The following is an 18,475-nucleotide window of genomic DNA, read 5'->3' on the forward strand; positions in this document are numbered from 1 at the left end:
GAGGCTGGGACCATGGGAGCCGCTGCCCAGCCCTGTGCTTCTGAGCCATGAAGGGACGCGGTAGTGACTGGAGGCTGCAGCTCTGCATTGGGCAGCTGCTGCCAGCGCCAGGAACAGGGAAGGACCCAATGGCTGCGGATGAGTCACTGAGAGGGGCAGCCGGCTGAGTGAGGGGTCCTGGCCTGGGGGAGCGGGGCCAGACAGCACCCCTGATCTGCTGTAATCCTTGGGGTGGGGCCGTGACTCTCAGGATCCCACCCCAGAGGGTGCTGGCCTGGCTGTTGTGAATGTGGGATCTTCAAGGAAGTCTGAATTTGCTGCAGAAACTGTCTCTGAGGTCCCTTTGTTGAACCAGGAGGGGATTTGTACAGCCTGATCACTGGGTCCCTGCGGGCCTGTTTCCTGCAGCCCCTCGCCCTGCAGCGCACAGGCAGGACTGCCCGCTTTGCCTCAGTCTCTGGGGCGCCTATACACGTGTTCAGAGGTGCAGGGGGGGGGGGGGGGAGTGCTTTAATTATAATGGTTCCCAGAGGTCTGCTCTCATTAAAACACCTCACCATCACATGTATTAAGCACCCCTCCCCACCCCCATTTGACAAAGTTTAGCTGAAGCACCCCCGCAGACTTTTTGAAATGTGGGGGGCTTAATACACATGACACTGAGGCATCGCTGGAGCATTGTAATTAGAACGTGGTGCAGACTTGATTAATCGAGTCTGCTCCAGCACGCTGCGAACCAGCATGTGTATAGTACACCTGGGCTTATATGTGGCAAGGCACAACCTCTTCCAGGGGTTTCTGCCTGGGTTTTAGGGCCAGCATGCCCTCCTCTTCTGCAGCCTGACCCTGCTGCTTGCCCACACAGCAAGCCTGGCGTGCTGCACTCTCCTCTCTGGCTCCGTCACACGTGTGCAGCAGAAACACATTTCACCTCCTGAGTACAGAGACTCAGTGAGCTATGAGGGGCTTTGGAGCAGAGGTTTGCAACGAGGGGACAGGTCCCTGTTGAACCTATGCCTCTCCCCAGGCTGCACATGGACCCAGCTCTGTACTAAGCACTTGACGCCCTGCTGAGCTGATGGAGCTTGGCTGCGTGTGTCACTGCGGTGGCTTCAGAGGAGAGGCACGTTTGGGAATGTGGCCTGTACTCGTTAAAGTGAAACCCTGGCTGGGAACATGCTATCCCAGCAAGGCCTGGAAGCCCCAAAGGGAGGGACCAATGCACAGGAGTTTGCATTGATCAAATTTGGTGCCTGAGGGCCATGGGGGAGGCAGGGCCTAAAATAAAGAGCGGAAGGGCAGGGGCATGGCCCCGTCTTGCCCCAACTCTACTTTGCCTTGAAACATTTCATTGTGAATGTTTGATTGAAGATAATCACAAAAAAAATCTTTAAAAAGGAGAAACATATGCCTTCTAGCTGCTCCCAGCCCACATCACACAGCGCAGGTATCTCGGCCAGTGCCAGGGAAAGCTCAGCCTGGAGGAGGGCGCAGCTGGGAGGAAGGCAGCGGGCCCTGGTTGAGAACCGGTGGCCTCGGGGACGTGCCTATTTGGGAGGAAGGCACCAAGGGATGGGATAGGACGGCAGTGCTGCAAAGCTGCCAGAGCGGTGTGAGCCCTGCCTGCCCAGCAAGCGTGGTTTGACCCCTCAGCGAGGAGGGCGCTGGCTGTTGCTCCAGGCGTCCTACAGGACAGAGCTCGGCCCCTTGGCCCTGCACACGGTGGGAAGCGCCCTGGCAAGACTCTCTGCCTGCTGGGTGGGCCCAGCCCCGTGCCCCATAATGTGGGGCTGAGGTGGTCCCACGCCCTGTAGGCAGCACATGCCCATCTCCTGTTGTGTCTCCTGCTCCCAGTCTCCTGTGCTGGGCCACCTGGGCTCTGCCCCATGGTGCTGGGGGCACAGGGCCATCATTCAGGGCTGTCTCTAGGAGATCTCTCACCTCCCATAACTGAAGTGCACAAGAGGTCACCAGTCCTGACTGGGGCAGTCAGGCTGAGCCCCCCGGACATCCCTGCTACCATGAAGGGCGATGCCAGGGAGTATCACTGCACTGCCTCCAGAGGCAACAACCCAGTCCTGAGCCAAGAGGTGATGGTTACAGTGTGGGATGACTGGGTCCCAGCTGACAGGGGGATGGGGCTGTGTCCCCTCATTGGTGGCAGCGGTGCGTGAGGAGGTCCTGGCAGCCCCAGGCCCCGTGCAGCTGGCCCAGACCTGCTGGGAGAGGAGGCCAGAGAATTGTGTTACCCCAGAGGGGAGGTGTCCTTGGGTAGTGCAGCACTCACGTGTACAGCCTGGCACGGGAGCAATGCCTGCACGCCGACACACATCACTACCCATCCCTGCGCAGTCCAGGAGGTTGTTCCCTTCTTCTTTGCGAAGCAGGTCCCTTCCTCTGTGCAGCTGGTCTCTTCCAAAGACTGAACTCAAATCCTTTTCTCTCTGCAGGGCTGTGCTTGGAGGTGATGTGATGGAGATGTCCCAGGGAAATCCAAGGGCCACAGTGCGCGGCACCTCTGCTGACTTCAACGTGCAGGATGGTCCAGGGCTAGCTGGGTGCTGGGCCCCCGCCGGAGGAAACTGTCTCTCTGGTGCGGTGTCTAATCAAGGCACTTCCCCATTGACTAGGGACAGGGGGAAAAAGCTGTTGGATTCACCGTGTTTTCCCTGGACCTGCTCACACCTCTGTGCACACCGGGATTGTGGCGCGTGGCTGTGTGCACAGCGCTGGTGAACATGGAGGAGAAGAGCCCTCCCCCCGTGCCCCCCAGGGGTGAAGCCAATGTCCAAGTGTCTTCTCCAGACCCCCTGGATCCACGCTCTATGCTCACAGCCCCCGGGACTGAGTGGGAGAAGCCCCTCTCTTCACCCCCTCTATGTCCATCCCTCCTGCCCCCCCCCCCCCCACGCTGTCAGCCACCGCAGCCCCATTGTGATGTCACGGGTGTCCGTGGAGACGGAGGCGCACAGGCCGGTGGGCGCAGGGCTCAGTGCGGATGCAGCGGTGGTCGGAGGCAGAGGCTGCATCTGTGCTCGGTGCTGTGGAGGGCACGGCGGTTTCTCCGCAGCTTCGGGATCCCTGCTGTGCCTCTGGGAGCGGCAGGAGCCCAGTCACAGGCTGCGAACAGAGGGGACCTTCTGGGCTCGGCGGCAGGGGTTACCCCTTCCCTCCCCGCTCCAGCTGCTAAAACTTGGCACTGAAAGGAAATCTTTTCCATGTACTGAAGAAGATCAGAGGAGATGGTGTCAGGAGGGTGAGATAGGAATTGGTGACAAGAAATGGGGGTGGATAGGATACATGACGGCTTGTGGGGAGAGGAGGGAGAGGAGCTGGCGGTGGAAGGGCTGTGCCCACTGAGAAGGGAAAGATGGCAGAAGAACTCGATGGGGGCAGGGTGGGGAGGAAGGACAGGTGGGAAAGGAAAAGGGGGCCTCAGGACAGAGGACGGTGGCAATGGGGGGCCAGAGCTGGGGCTACATGTGGGGAAGTTTCAGGCCCAGCAGGGCCCTCGAGGCATCACCCAGTCCATCCCCTGCTTGGAGGAGGATCAGTGACACCTGGCCCAGCACAGACAGAGGGGCATCTCCCCTGGTCTGAAAACCCCGCAGTGGCTTTTCCTTCTTCCAGCTCACAGTTTTCCTTACGGCTAGACAGTTCTTCCCAATTTTCAACATCCTGTAAGGTGGTTTGTCCTCATGCTCCTCCAAGGGAACAAACAATCCTGGTGATCTTTAGCAATCCCTTCTTCACACCTTTAAAATCTAACAATCTATCTCTTCCTCCAGCCTGGCCTGCTCGGGGAGGAAGCAGACTCAGTTCCCTCAATCTTTCCATGGCGATCATGTTTCCCAAGCCTCTTCTCATTCATGTTGCTCTCTTCTGATCTTCCTCCAGTGTCTCAACTTGTATCAGAAAGTCTGGGGTCCAGAACAGGACGTTGGGCTCTAGCCGAGGCCTCTCCCACCCTGCAGAGAGTGAAGTTGCTTTTCTCATTTTACAACGCACCTGTTAAGACACCCTGGAAGAACACCTCCCTTGTCTTTGTGGCATCACTTAGTTTCTGATGAAAGCAGTGGGGCCCAGGCCTGTTTTGTCTTGGGCCTGAACTAGAATGAGCACCCAAGCACAGCACTTGGTTGGGGCATAAATGGTAAAAGGGACAAAGGAAAGCCCAGGCCTCTTTCCCTGGACCTGGACTGGGCAGCCAACAGCCAACCAGGTTTATACACCTCTGTGGCCTAAATAAGCAAAAGAAGTGCCAGGGCTTCACCCCAGCCCAAATCTGCCAGCTAAATGCATGGCTAGGGTTCAGCCCCACGCCGCTGGGCTGAAATGCAGCAGCCATAAAACAGCAAAAAGGGCCCAGGCTTATGGCTGGAGCCTGGACGTGTAGTCTCACCTGTACCACCACTGTGCTGAGACACTACAGTCCCCAACACAACGACTGCCAGGACCCCGTTTCCCGGTCAGTCTCCATCAGGGAATGGCACTCTCCTGGCATCATCCAGCACGGCCAGTAGCTGCCAGGACCCTGCTCATTAGGAGGATACGCTCCTGGCATCATCCCACTCAAGGCCTGCGTGGCCAAAATGGCCTGCAAAACACAGCTGGGGTTCAGGACACCGCTGTGCTGAACCCAAAAGAAGTTGTAACAGCAACTAAAGGATGCCAGGCTCTCAGTCCTGGTGCACAGCGTGCCAGTAAATGTGCCAGGTTTCAACCTTGGCCAGTTTGCTGCAGGGATTGATGCCCCTCACCTAGCATCATCCCACTCAAAGCCCCAGAAAACAAAAGGGGTGTGACGGGCAGCTGGCAGTGACCTAGCCCAGGGGTTTTGAAAGGGTAAAAGATGATTGGAGGACTTGGGATTCCCTTTCCTCACCAATCAGGCCCCAGAGACTCACCCCTCATGTCCCCTGATTGGCCCCTGGGAGGGGGAGAAAAGGGGCAGCACCACTGAGTCAGGGAGAGACCAGTGAGGGACTAGGAGGAAGGAGGTTCAAAGAGCTGAGCCAGCGGGGTGGGAGCAGTTGTCCCAGAAGAGCCTGAAGGAGCAGGACCTGCAGGCAGCAGTTGGACTCCAAGCAGCGCGGCGTGTGGCCGGCAGGAGAGGCTTCCTGCTGGGCTCCAGGATCCCCTACGAGAGGCTGTGGCCGGCAGGAGGATCTGAGCAGCGACCTGAGGGGTCCCAGCTCGGCTTCCAGCTTCTCCAGTTAGAGATCAGGCAGGTTGACGTGAGGCTGGGGCCCAGGAAAGTCAAGACCCCTAGCAGCTTGGAGCAGTGCCAGCGCTGGTGGCCGTGTGGCAGTGCTCTTGCCTGAGCTAACAAGGAGAAAATCCTTTTGCAGTAGAAAGGAGCCATTGTGTTTTCCACCTTTCTACTCCTCCAGGTACCTAGGCCCTATATTTCTTTGTCCTTGGACATTTTGTATCTTGTGCCTTTTTATATTTCCCCAACCAGTATTGTTTGCTCTGCTGTTTGTGTTTTGTATTTTGTTAACCCTGTCTTTTGCCAAGGATTGTAAGTATCTAACCTTTGTTGAATCCTGCCCCCTTGGGGCATTGTAGTGTCACCTATACCCCTGATTATGCCTGTTATGTCCTCAGTATTGTTCCCTCATTAAAAGGTATACGGTTAAGTCCCCAGTGGGGGTCTAGATCTGCTCTATAGGGGGAGGAGAGTCCCTACACCCCCACAGCACTTGTGCACCTGCTTTGATCCCTTCAATTAGAGAGGGGTTACCTTTTGGAGTACTGCCCGGGTTACAGGGGAAAGGAGAGAGAGAGAACAGAGGTCTCAGGCCCTGAGACAGACTTTCTTTCCCTGCCTCTGAGCCTTTCCCTTCACATAGCTTCAGTTTGGTTCTTCAGTGAAGAGCTGGGGGTGAGCCCCTCTCCCCATGGGAAGCAGGCTTTTCTGGCTCCAAATCAATGTTCAGGCTTCAGCAAACCCAGGAGGAAGAAGAGAGACCAGACCAGGTGGCCTTGACCTGAAATTACTTTTCTGACCTCATCCAGGGCCCCAGCCCAAAGCAGCCACACCCAACACTGTACATGCAGAGCAGTCCATGCCAAGGGGGTCGGCATGCCAGGATTTGGCCAGTCACTCAACTGGTTTTACAGGCTCTGTTGAGGAGTCTTAAGACAAAGGGTCTGGACACAATCCGGGGGGATGGGAGGTGGGTCTCTCCAGTCCAGAGGAAACAAAATATACAGCACAAACAAGATACACCGCACAATAAAACCAGACACACTTGACCACACACAGCCCCAAGTGTGTGGGTGTTACATCCTCACTACTGCAGCACATGATTTGCCACAGGCAAGGCTGGAGGATGTTCTGCTGCTTCTTCTTTGCAACATGATTGGGCTGCTTGGGCAGCTTTCTGGGTTGCAAAGTCTCACCGGTAACATCAATATTCACTTTCCAGGCAAGCAAGGAGGTCAAGCCTGGCTCCAGCCTAGCACTAGCACTGAGAAACCTGAGGAGGAAAGCCAAGCATGCTCGAGCCATGTGGAAAAAGGTCTGAACTTCTCTTAGCAGCAATGTCACCTTTTCATTCAACATTTCCCCGGGGAAGATTTTTCTTAATAACACCTGATAGTTGTCTCCTTCGGACTCCTGAAGATTTTGAGACAGACTCTTAGTCTGGGACGACTCTGACCCTCCGGTTGGATGTAGCCAAAGTTAAAGGGATCCCATGTCTTGTGTTGCCCCCATTTGTCTTGTGGAAGCACAGGGTGAAACTCTGGAGAAGCCAGTGAATAGATGGCCTTGCAATTTCAGACTTTGCTTCAGTGTTTCATCTGTTAATTGATGTTTTGAATTGGCTTGGGGCACAGGGCCCTTGGAAGACTGTCTCACTACTTGCTTTTTTTCTTTTCCAGACTCTGGGGAAACCCAAGCCTGCTTCCCATGATGGCCGGGCAGCTCAACCAGCGTCTTCCCAGGTACCTTGACTTCCCTTTCAGGTGACAGCGAAACTGCTGTGGCTCGGTAGATAGAGTCTCTTCCCATCTGCGGGGACTCCTTGTGTCCAGGCATCGGGAGAGCCCATCATGTCCGCACAGACATCTCTCCTGAACGGCCATTCCCACCTTCAGAGAGACGTTTGCTGTTCCCATGGTCATGGTGCCCCTCACACTGACTTGACTCCTTCATCTCCTGTCCAACTCCGATAGTCACCCTGAAAAGGGCTTCAGTGGACTTGAGACCAAGTCAGCTCAGCTCCCACCGAGGGGCCACTGTCTACTTCCCTGTGGTCATACAACTGGGTCACTGGGAAGCCAAGTGTGACCAGCACAAATGATTAATTTAGTTGACTCGCTCTTGACTCCACTCACTCACGCTCTCTTCACGTGTTTTCTTGCAGATGTCCCATGCAAGGGGAACCACGAGAAGAACACTTCTTGGACGTCGGGGCCATGAACATGATCAATCTGAAAATCCAGTGAAAAGACAGTGCTCTTTTCTTGAGGTGGGAAGGAAGGGGTATGGGAGGGGTTTGTCATGGAGCAGGATGGGCCAATCACTGGCAGGGGAGAATGTCTCTCCACAAACACCTTGTTACAGACTGGGGGAACTCTTGCACCCAGACAGGTTGCATGAAAAGTGGAGGTTTGTTGCTGGATTGATGCCTGTCACATAGACCGCTCCATGAGTTTACCAGCTGGCAGCCCTTTAGCCATGGCAAGCAGTGAAGACCAAGCTTTATGCTGGACACTTCAGTGCAAATCCCTCTCTTAAGTGCAGAAGCCGGTGTCTGTTACTTTGGATGTGGGACTTCCTTCTATCTCCTACCGGGGAGTCCCTTTGAGAAATCAAATATTTAAGTATAGCTTCAGCGTGTGGATGCTTATTTGGGGTGGTGGGGGGTGTTTCATAAGGAATCGGGACACCCAAAACATCTGAGGGTCACCTGGATTTGAATCCTCTCTGTTCAGTAAATGGGCCCTGGATCCTTCTCCCTCTCACTGGGCGCTTTGCTGGGAGCGGTCCCAGGGGTGAAGGGTCTGCCTCCTCTCCGCCCCTTGGCAAATCTTCCTGTTCCCTTGGACTCACTTGCCCCTTTCTCCACTGTGAGAGTAAAACACATGCAAGTCCAACAAGTAACCCACTGCTTGACCTGTGTCTGATAGGGGGTCTTCAAGAGGAGGTTGGATGAGTATCTGGCTGGGGTCATCTAGACCCAGCACTCTTTCCTGCTTATGCAGGGGGTCGGACTCGATGATCTGTTGAGGTCCCTTCCAATCCTAACATCTATGAATCTATAGCATCCAGCACTGCTTATGGGCCAGAGAGGATCACAGTGGGTAAAAACCAACTCCTCCATCCCCATCCTGCATGTCTCGGAGCAGCAGCAGAAGAGACCAGCGCTAGTCAGTTCTTGTCCTTCCCTCTCCTCCACCTGGAAGGGCTTGTGTGTGATCCTTGCATCTGCCCTTGGACTAGGCCTGTTTTCCCCCCAGCCACAACGCTTGCCTCTTAGCAGTCCCACTGCTTGCAGCAAATGATCCCTTTGCAGTGAGATGTCCATGTCCTGTGGCTGGGGGAGCTGCTGCCTGAGCGCCCAGCTTCCCTCCAGCCCCCAGCGGGGTGCGAGCCCTCTCCTGTACTGGAGGTGCAGGGCTGGGGCTCCCCTGTGGTGCTGGCGCCCTGTGCCATGCTTGGCTGCAGCCAAGGGCAAACCCAGAGGGTCACCTGGGCACGGGCAGGATCTGCAAGAACGAGGGGTTTTCCTGCAAGAAAAGCTCAGGCTCTGGCACAGGAAGGGACTTCTTGCTTGGTCACCAAGTGCTGTGGTGCTTGGAAGCTGCATTTTGCTAAAGACCTGATCTTTCCAGAGTGGAGGCAGCACTGATGCTGCCATTTGTGGGAAGCAGCCAGGGCAGGCAGAGCTGAGTTTCCCTCCTGGCTATGCACTTGTGTTTTTGAATACAGTCTAGGTTCCTGTCAGGTCATGGGCATTAAAGACCCCTGCGCATGGGGACACTTCACAGTGCTTGAGGCTAGATTTCCAACATGTGCCCCAGGCAGGCAGCAGCTGTCAGTGGCGTGGGGACAGCAGCCCAGAAGCCCAACCCTGTCTACATGATGGGAGTTTCTGAGTCCTGGGATGCTTATACTATTAATCAGGGCCAACTTCTAGCCAAATGGATGGGACCGAGAGAGAGAAAAAGTGATGCAACGGGAACGTGCCCTGCAATTCCCATGTGGCACCATGCCAGGGCTAGCACTCACCCTGATCCCACTGACTGAGAAGCCAGCACGGTGATGTGGGATCAGGGCTTTGGTACTGCTGGAAGGAGAGGTTAATGCCATGCTCAGGATGTAGGAAACCTTGTGTTCAAATCTCCTTTGCAGCCTCTTTGTCTTCCTCAGACGTTGCTAATGAAAGGTCAGAGGATTTGTGTTCTGTGCGGATGTGTAGAAAACCGTGTCCTGCCAAGGGACTGTTGGCCAGTGTCTGCCACTCTTGAACCTGCCAGCTCAGCTGCTAGAGCCTGGCAGCCTTGAATTCCCCCAGGGAAACAACCTTGTGAAAGTGCTGTGCCCACAGAGGAGCTCCCTAGAAAGGATGGGCATCCACCTGAGCCCCAACGTTGACTGCTGATTGCCTTTTCTCCTTCTACAGTCGTAACAACTGATTTTCTCTGGTTTTGCTTCATTTGCTATGTGTAATTTAGTGTTGTGTGGTGTTTCTTTTATGCTTAGTTGTGGCTGGGGGCACGGGGCCATGGGAAGACTGTCTCTTTACTTGTGTTTTCTTTTTTGAGACTGTAGCAAAACAAGTTCCTGCTCCCAAGGGTGGCCTGGAAGTTCCCCCAGCTCCTTCCCAGGTCTCCTGCTCACACCCCGTCCACGCTTCCTTCCAGGGTCCACTCTCTGCCCCTGTGGGACATTGAAGTTCAGAGGATTCATGTTCTGTGCAGATGTTTATAAAACCATGTCCTACCAAGGGTCTGCTGGCCAGTGTCTGCCAGTCTGTAGCCTGGAAGCTCAGCTGCTAGAGCCTGGCAGCCTTGAATTCCCCCAGGGAAACAACCTTGTAAAAGGGCTGTGCCCACAGAGGAGTTCCCAAGGAAGGACGGGCATCCACCTGAGCCCCACCGTCTACTGCTGGTTGCCCTTTTATCCCTCTAGAGTTGTCAGAACCAACTGTCTGACTTTCCTTCATGTCCCATATGTAATTTAGTGTTGTGCAGTGTTTCTTTCATGCTTAGTTGTCGGTCAGGGAACAGGGCCAAGGGAAGACTGTCTGACTACTTGTGTTTTCTGTTTTTAGACTGTGGCCAAAAAAGATGCTGTTTCTAAGGGTGGCCTGGAAGTAGCACCAGCTCCTTCCCAGGTATCCAGCTCACACCCTGTCTACTCTCCCTTCCAGTATCCACTCTCTGCCCCTGTGGGACATGGGAGTCTGGGCAAGGTGGACCTCTGGTCTGACCCGGTGAACGGCAGTTCTTCTGTTCTGGGCCATGTCAAATCCTAATCTGAGGTGCTTTGGCCCTAAATCTGTGCTACCCAGCTCATGAATCCCAAGTGACATGCTGCCTGTCTGTGAAACCATCCCAAGCTGTTCTCCACCTCAGGAAAGGCCAGCTGAAGAGAAGCACGAGGGCAAAGTATGATGTTGCCCAGAGCATAGCACTCACTGGGTACAGTTGCCCCTGGGTTGCTGAATGCTGGGGACCGTGGCCTGAGGCAATTAAAGGCTACTTAAACCCTGCAGAGAAACAAGATTTATATTAATTTAAGTGCAAATCTGCCTTCTAATGGCTGAGCGGACACCTGTCTGCATCATTTCAGTTCATATTTCCATACAGCATGGTTCAATTTGTCCTGTTCACTGAATTCAGCTCTTGTTTTTTCTCCACTGGTCTCTGCAAAACCAGGTCCAAACTGCAGAGATCAGTGAAGAGATTCACATTGACTTCCTGGGGCTTCGGTTCCACTTCTTTCCCTGGTCCCAAATGCTCTCCTCACCAGAAATGGCCCCTGCATCCTCCTCCCTCTCCCTATTGCAGCACCCGATTTCCCATCCTAAGCACTGGATGATGTTCTTCTGCTTTTCCTTTCCTGAGCAATTGCCTTCTCAGGCAGCTTTTGGCTACCAAAGTCTCACAGGTAACAATGTGCTCCACTTTCCAGGCCTGCAAGGAGTCCAAGCCCAGCACTAGCCAGGCACCACCAGCTAATACCCCCACTGGGAAAGCAAAGGAGGCTGCAGCCCTACCAAGGAAGATAGGAAATGATCTTAGCTGCAATATCACTGTTACATTTGACATTTTGCCAGTGAACATTTCCAAGTACCTGAGAGTTGCCCTCTTCAGACTCCTGAAGGTTTTGATACAGAGTCTTAGTTTAAGTGATGGCTCTGACCCTCCTCTTGAATCTGATTGATGCTAGAGGATTTCCAAGCATTTTTCCTTGTTCATTGTCTTGTGTAAAGACACATAAAAGCATGGAGAAGTCAATGAATGGCAAGCCTTGAGCTTGCCAGCTTTGCTTTGGCATTTTGTGCTTTATTTCCTGCTTTGCATTGTTGGCTGTGGGCACATAACCCTCGGACAAGTGTCTGACTACTTGCATTTTCTTTTCTCAGGCTCTGGGAAAACATGTGCCTGCTTGCAAAGAAGGCCAGGAACGCCAGGGAGCTCCTTCCCATGTACCCTGGTTTCCCTTTCAGGTGACAGCTGAGCGCAGCTCTGGCTCCGGAGGGAGAATTTCTTCCTGCCTGTGGGGACGCCATGTGTCCAGGCCGAAGGAGAGTCCATCGCGTTGTGAGCTCTGCTTGAAAACGACTCCCCGTCCAAGCACGTGATTAAGGGTGCAAGGCACAGTCCCTTGTTTCTGGGTGTCAGCTGGGTTCATTCCTGAAAGGATGTGGACAAATTGTAGGGAGTGCGGCAGAGGGCAGAGAAAATGGTTCAGGTGCTGGAGGACATGACTTAGGGGAGAGGCTGAGGGAACTGGGTTTATTTAGTCTGGAGCACGAGTTGTTCTGGGTCAGGGAAAGCTTGAGCTGGACAAGACGCTATGTTTGCTTGGCCTGAGGGAAATGTCCTCGTGTCAGTTCAGTTCTGAAGCTTTGTGGCAGAGCTCTGCTAGGAGGGGTCCTGGGCTGCCAAGTCTGCCTCCTCTTTGCCCCTTGGCAAATCTTCTCCATTCGCTTGATCTCCCTTGCCCCTTTCTCTGCTTTGGGAGTGAAATGCGTGCAAGTCCAACAAGTAGTGCACTGTTCAGTTGTGTGTGATGACACCCAGCACTGCCTAGAAGCCCCAGAGCAGCCCGGCAGGCAGAAATGAGCTCTTTCGCACCCGTCCAAGGGGAGCAAATGTGGGGCGCGGTAAGTTCCTGTCCTTCCCCCACCTGCATCTGAGAGGGCTGGTGTGCGATCCTTGTGTGTGCCCTCAGACTTGGCCTGCGTTCCCAATCAGCTTCACCCCTTGGTACTTCGGAGCCCCACCGCTTTCAGCAAACGAGCCCTTTGCAGGGAGATGCCGCTGTCCTGCTGCGGGGAGCTGGTGCCCAAGCACCCAGCTTCCCCCGGACACCGTGAGTGTGAGAGCACTCTCTTGGCCAGCGGGTGCAGGGCTGGGGCTGCCCTGTGGTGCTGAGGACCTGCGCCTCGCTTGGCTGCTGAGGACTTAGAGACAGAGGGAGCCCTTGGCTGGTCAGCAAGTGCGCTGGTGCTTGGAAGGTGTGTGTGGCTAATGGCCTGATCTTTTCAAAGCGGGGACAGCACTGGTGCTGCTGTGTCTGGAAAGCAGCCAGGGAAGGCAGAGATGTCCGTCCTATCTGTCATGTTGCTCCTTTGAACTCAGTCTAGGATCCCCTCAGGATATGTGTGCGTCTCTCCCCTACCCATGGGGACAGTTCACACTGTCTGAGGCTGCATTTCCAACATGGGACCCAGCAGGCAGATGTCTGTGAGCAAAACATGAGGCCCACCCTGTCTTCCTCGTGGAAGTTTCTGACTCTTGGGATGCTTATAGTATTAGTCTAGACAAACCTGTAGTCAAATGGTCTAGAGAGGCAGATAGAAAAGGCGGTGGAACTGCAATGTGCCCTGAAATTCCCCCTGGCACCATGCCAGGGCTATCACAGCCTGGTCCTACCGCCATGTGATGCGGGATCAGACCTTTGGTGCTGCTGGAAGCAGAGGTTTATGCTCAGCCTCCCTGCAGGCTCAGGGTTCAGGAAGCTTTTTGCACGAATCTCCCTTTGCAGCCTCTTGGCCTTTCTCAGACGTTCCCATTGAAGGGTCGGAGGATTCGTGTATGAAACCCTGTCCCGCGTAGGGACTGCTGGCCAATGTCTGCCAGCCTGGGACCTGCAAGCTCAGCAGGTGGAGCCTGGAAGCCTTGACTTCCCCCAGGGAAACAACCTTGGGGACGTGCTGTGCCTGTATGGGAGTTCTCTAGGAACGACGGGCATCCACCTGAGACCCACCGTCTACATGCTTAGTTGCGGCTGGGCACACTGAGCCCTGAGAAGACTGTCTGACTACTGGTGCTTTCTTTTTTCAGGGTCCAGCAAAACAAGAGCCTGCTACCAAGGTTGGGCAGGAACTTCCACCACCTCCTTCCCAGGTATCTTGGTCACACCCAGTCCACTCTCCCCCTTTGCCCCTTGGCAAGCCTTTCCCGTATATTAAGATAAGTGCAAATGTGCCTTCTAATGCCTGAGCAGACACCTGTCTCCAACATCTCAGTTAAAATATCCTTACAACATGATTCGATTCATGCCTTGTTCGCTGAATTCTTGTCTTGTGTTTTTGGATTCTGTCTCTGGGGGAGCTGGTGCCTGAGCAGGCAGCTACCACCTGGGCAAGCCCTGTCCTGTGCTGGAGGGTGCAGGGCTGGGGTCCCCTGTGCTCCTGTGCCAGGCTTGGCTGGAGTCCAGGGCAAACCTGGAAGGTCACTTGGCTGTCGGCAGCATCTGTGAACTCAAGCAGTTTCCCTGTGGGATGATCCCAGGGCCTGGAGACAGAGGGTCCCCTTGCTTAGAAAACAAGAGCCATAGTGCTTGGAAGGTGCATTGTTGCTAATGACCTGATCTTTTCAGAGTGGAGACAGCACCGATGCTGCCATCTCTGGAGAACAGCCAGGGCAGGAAGAGGTGAGTTTCCCTCCCAGCCAGGCACGTGTGCCTTTGAGTCCAGTCAGGATCCCTTCAGGCCAGGAGCATTGCTTACCCCTGTGGGGACACTCCACACTGCCCAAGGCAGGTAGCAGCTGTCCGTGCCATGTGGACAGTCAGCCCTGAGGCCAACACTGTTTACCTGATGGGAGTTTCTGACTCTTGGGATGCTTTTAGTATTAGTCAGGACCAGCTTTTAGCTAAATGGATGGGACAGAGAGATAGAAAAGGTGATGGCAATGCAACGTGCCCTCCAATACCCATCTGGCACCATGCTGGTGCTATCACTTACCCTGGTCCCACTGCCAAGAAGCCAACTGTGTAACGTGGGATCAGACCCTTGGTGCTGCTGGAAGTAGAGGTTTATGCCCCAGCCTCCCCCAGGCTCAGGATGCAGGAACCTTTGTGCATGAATCTCCCTTTGCAGCCTCTTTGCCTTTCTCAGACATTCCCATTTCGGAGTCAGGGGATTCCTGTTCTGTGCACAGCTGTATAAAACCCCATCCTGGTTAAGGGCTATTGCCTGATATCTGCCAGCCTAGAAGCTCAGGTGGTAGAGCCTGGCAGCCTCAATGGGTGTCTATACACATGCTTCTCAATGGGTGTCTATAAACATGCTTAAAACGCTGTGGTTTAATGTGTATTAAGCATCCTGTGTTTCAGAACGGCTACTGGGCTGCTTTAACTAAACCTTATTTAAAGAGTTTGTATTAACTCTTTAATGGCACCCTGCGGCCATTTTGAAAAGTGGGATGCTTAATACACATGACGGTGAGGCACACTGGTGCTTTCTGATTACAACAAATCAGATCCGATTTATTGAGCCTGCTCCATGGGTTGTAAATAGTATGCGGGTCAGAGCACATGTATAGGCACCAATGGGTGAAACTCCCGGAGAATTAGGCGACTTTTTTCAGCTTGTTAGACCCATCTGCCTGAGTCCAGCCTAACACGGCAACCCCCTCTCTCCCCTCAGGGTCTACCAAGGGGGCAGGAGAGACGCGCCCGCAGAGCAATCTGCCTGCTGCCCTGTGGGCGTTTTAGACCCGCTCATACAGGGAGCCTGGCTGAGCCCCCAAAGAGATCTGCTGAGGTAAAGGAAATGTTTAGGGAAAATACCAAGTGACATTTGTCCAGAGAGCAGTGAGGGGAATGTGGGGCTTTTTCTACCTTCACTTCCTCTCCTTAGAGGCAGATGGGGGGACGGTTTGCCATGGGGACTCAGGCCAGGTTCCCCAGGCAGCAGTGTCCAGGACCGCTGGGCTTGTGGCCAGCACGATTCACAGAAGAGAGACCACCACTGGCTAAAACAGTTGCTTTGCAGAGTGGAGCTGAATTTCCATGGTAGTAGTTGAGACCCCCTCATCTTAGGTATGGGAACAGGAAGGGCCCATCACACAGTGCTGCAGCTCAACGCTGCATGACCTCTGCTGAGCGGCCACCAGCCCCCCTCTCCTCGGTGTTCCCAATGTCTCGCTCCTCCATCGTCGGACTGGATCTTTCTGCAGGTCACATTCATTGCCACAGAATAAGTCACGAGGCCAGGGGGAAGGCTCTTGGTGCTCCCACCGTCTGCTGTGTGGACCCGTTGTGTGTAGCAGGGAGCCAGAGGCTCCTGGCACTCGAATGAGAGGGTGCAGCAGGCCAAGGAGGCTGTGTGCAGCTGCAGCAGAAGAGCACGTGCTGGCCATGGTGTGTGGGTGGTGAGCCATGTGACTGGAAGGGGCGGGGCTTAGAGGTATATAAGCACAGAGCCTGAGGCAAAAGGGGCAGTCTTGCCCTGCATGCTAGGGGGGAAGGGGCTCCTGGGAGAGAGAGGCTTCAGGGAACAGTACCATGGACACCCAGGCTACCTAGGGCTGCTAGAGAGAGCAGCTAAAGGTAGAGTGAGCATCTCTCCTGGTTTAGCCAGGACAATCCCAGGTTTAAGAGGCCAGCCTGGTGGGTTGAAGAGAAGTATGCTGGGTGTCCCAGAAATGCAGGGGTGCAGGATAGAGAGTTGGATCGGCATGGATTGGTGACCCGGCCCCCTGCCAGCTTGTGAGAGCGCGGGGAGGAGAGGTTGGGGGCAGTGTCCTGGATGTCCAGGATCTGGCTATGGTCAGCCTCGCTAAAGGGGAGGTATGGCTTGTGGTGAGGCATTGACCCAGAGTGAGGGTAAAGTTTGTCTTGGGAAGCTGTTTGATTATATTTGTTACACTGAAGTCTAAGACTGGAGGACTGGGTTGTGGGTATAGGGGTGGTATGGATGCCACGGGGGTACCTGAGGGGCACCCACAATAGCCCTGTAAAGGTGAGAGACCGTAAAGGGCCTGAGCAGCATGAGAGCAGCCCAGCTGGGGTCAGGGATCCCGGGGGCTCAGACACAAGGCACCAGCTTTACCAGGGCTAGTGCCAGGGGCCCAAGCAGCTTGAGATGGGTGAGGGCAGGGCCAGGGCCCAAGCAGCCCAAGAAGGGCAGGACGGGACTGAAGTCCAGAACCTGAAGTCCAAGGCCGTGGAGCTCATCTTAGGGAGCACAGCCAGAGAAAACGGAGCCAGGAAGGCTGAAGGGGACATGAAGGACACCCACAGTGTGGTCCAAGTATTGCGATGCAGTCGGGCACCCCCTAAAGTGACGCGAAGTACTACCTGCAAGGCGTGGGCATGGCTACAGTGGAGGATGGAGGCAAGATTATGCCATTAAGGTGATACAGTGTCTGAGGACAGGACTGGTACCATTTGGGTGCATGAGGCACAAGACAGCTGAGGGATAGAGGCTCACTCCTGGACACAGGGGCAGCCTCCTGCAATACTATCAATCCAATCCAGGCATAGCCGGTTTGAAATAGCCCCTGCCCTACTCCTTAAACACCATGCACCATGGTTTTTCCTCCAGCGAGTGGGACACAGCCCCGTCTTCTAAGACACATCTTCTAGGAAGGGGCCCTGGGCAGGAAGTGATAGCAATGGTGAGAGGTTTAGGAGGTCTGATCCTGGAGCAGGGCCCAGGAACTGAATAGCTGGATGCAAGTGCTGGTTACCAGTGTGGTCAGCAGCTGTCACTGGCCACCCGAGAGCTGTCAGCAGTGCACCAACCCAGGCACAGCCAGGGGCATTGCCAGGGGAGCCGCTGAGTGGGGATCGGGCTGTGGCCATGGTTTTGTATTGGTTTTAATCCCTTGAGTTTTCTTCTCTCTCACTGATGCCGTGTCATGATGCCTTTCACTGCAGCCACTGAAGATGCTTCTTGAGGCTGTACTCCGGCAGTTCCCGCGTCCCGCCGGGAGTACGGACTGACCCGCGGCCCCCAGCTCCCTCCTGGTAAGCCGCCAGAAGAGTAGCACCCCAGTGGCTGCTTGGTGGCAGAGCTCAGCGGGGAGCAGGCCCGGGTTTCGGTGCCTGCCTCTTCTTGGCATCTTGGGAAATCTCCTCATTGCATGGTGGCAGTGTGTGGGCATTGTCTGCCCCTGGCCCTGCCCCTGGGGACAGTTCCCACTGCTTGAGCCAGGATTTCTGAAACATGAACAAGGCAGACGGCAGCTGTCCGTGCTGTGGGGACAGCACCAGCCTGTGGGGCCCACCCTGTCACCTTGTGACTCTGCTGATGTTCGTCAGCATGGGTGACTGGTGCATCACACGTCTGCATGGTGGTCTCTGCTCAGCCCTAGTCATCACCCTTTGCTTTTTCTCCTTCCTCTGCCACCTGGGAAGTTGCTAAGAGTTTCTCTATTTCTTTTTTGTTTCAGGACCTTGTCTGCAGGACGTTGAGCCTGGAGAACTGGATGTGGGGCTGCAGGGTGTAGGGCAGAAATGTACACCTGAAAGCTACTCCCCCTGCCTCTCTTCTCCCCCTATATATTGTGTTAGGTTAGGTTAAGTGATATTATAGAGTTTTATTTCAAATTATACTGCATAGTCATGAACTTTTTGTATTTTATATTAGTTGATGTTGACACGAGGACAAAAAGAAGGGTTTTATCCCAGATCCGGCTGGAGGGAATCAGTGTCTGCCCAGGTGTTGCCTTTATTTTTGAGACAGGTTTGGTGCCGCGACGCCCTGGTTGTAGCCAGAGTTAAACACACGTGAAGACCCATCCTGCGGCGGCACCCGGGTGGCAGGGGGGAGGAGCGGGGGCCCTGACTTGGGGCTTCCCCCCCCTCCCAAAAAGCAGCTGTGGATTAATTTATTGTAAAAATAGGATTTTTCCCCCCCGCAAAAAACCCCCACCCCAACACCAAGGCTTGTCATGAGCCCACAGCCCGCCACAAGCCACTGTCACAAGCTACGCCCCCGGCTCGGCGGGGCGGGGGCCAGGGAAGCAGCGAGCACGCCTTCTGCATTGGAGG

At 54.7% G+C, this 18,475-nt stretch overlaps 1 protein-coding gene across 1 annotated transcript; it reads left to right on the forward strand.

Moving 5' to 3' along the window:
• Nucleotides 1-4,995: 4,995 nt before the first annotated feature.
• Nucleotides 4,996-18,295, forward strand: LOC109282780 (uncharacterized). Its single transcript, XM_059718801.1, has 8 exons — nucleotides 4,996-5,393; nucleotides 6,435-6,527; nucleotides 6,892-6,954; nucleotides 7,377-7,481; nucleotides 13,534-13,596; nucleotides 14,072-14,125; nucleotides 17,360-17,449; nucleotides 17,875-18,295. Exons 2-7 carry the CDS (start codon nucleotides 6,516-6,518, stop codon nucleotides 17,423-17,425), a joined length of 363 nt encoding a protein of 120 aa, XP_059574784.1. The 5' UTR covers nucleotides 4,996-5,393; nucleotides 6,435-6,515; the 3' UTR covers nucleotides 17,426-17,449; nucleotides 17,875-18,295.
• Nucleotides 18,296-18,475: the final 180 nt, after the last annotated feature.

The sequence above is a fragment of the Alligator mississippiensis genome, chromosome 15 (assembly GCF_030867095.1).
Source record: "Alligator mississippiensis isolate rAllMis1 chromosome 15, rAllMis1, whole genome shotgun sequence".
NCBI lineage: Eukaryota > Metazoa > Chordata > Crocodylia > Alligatoridae > Alligator > Alligator mississippiensis.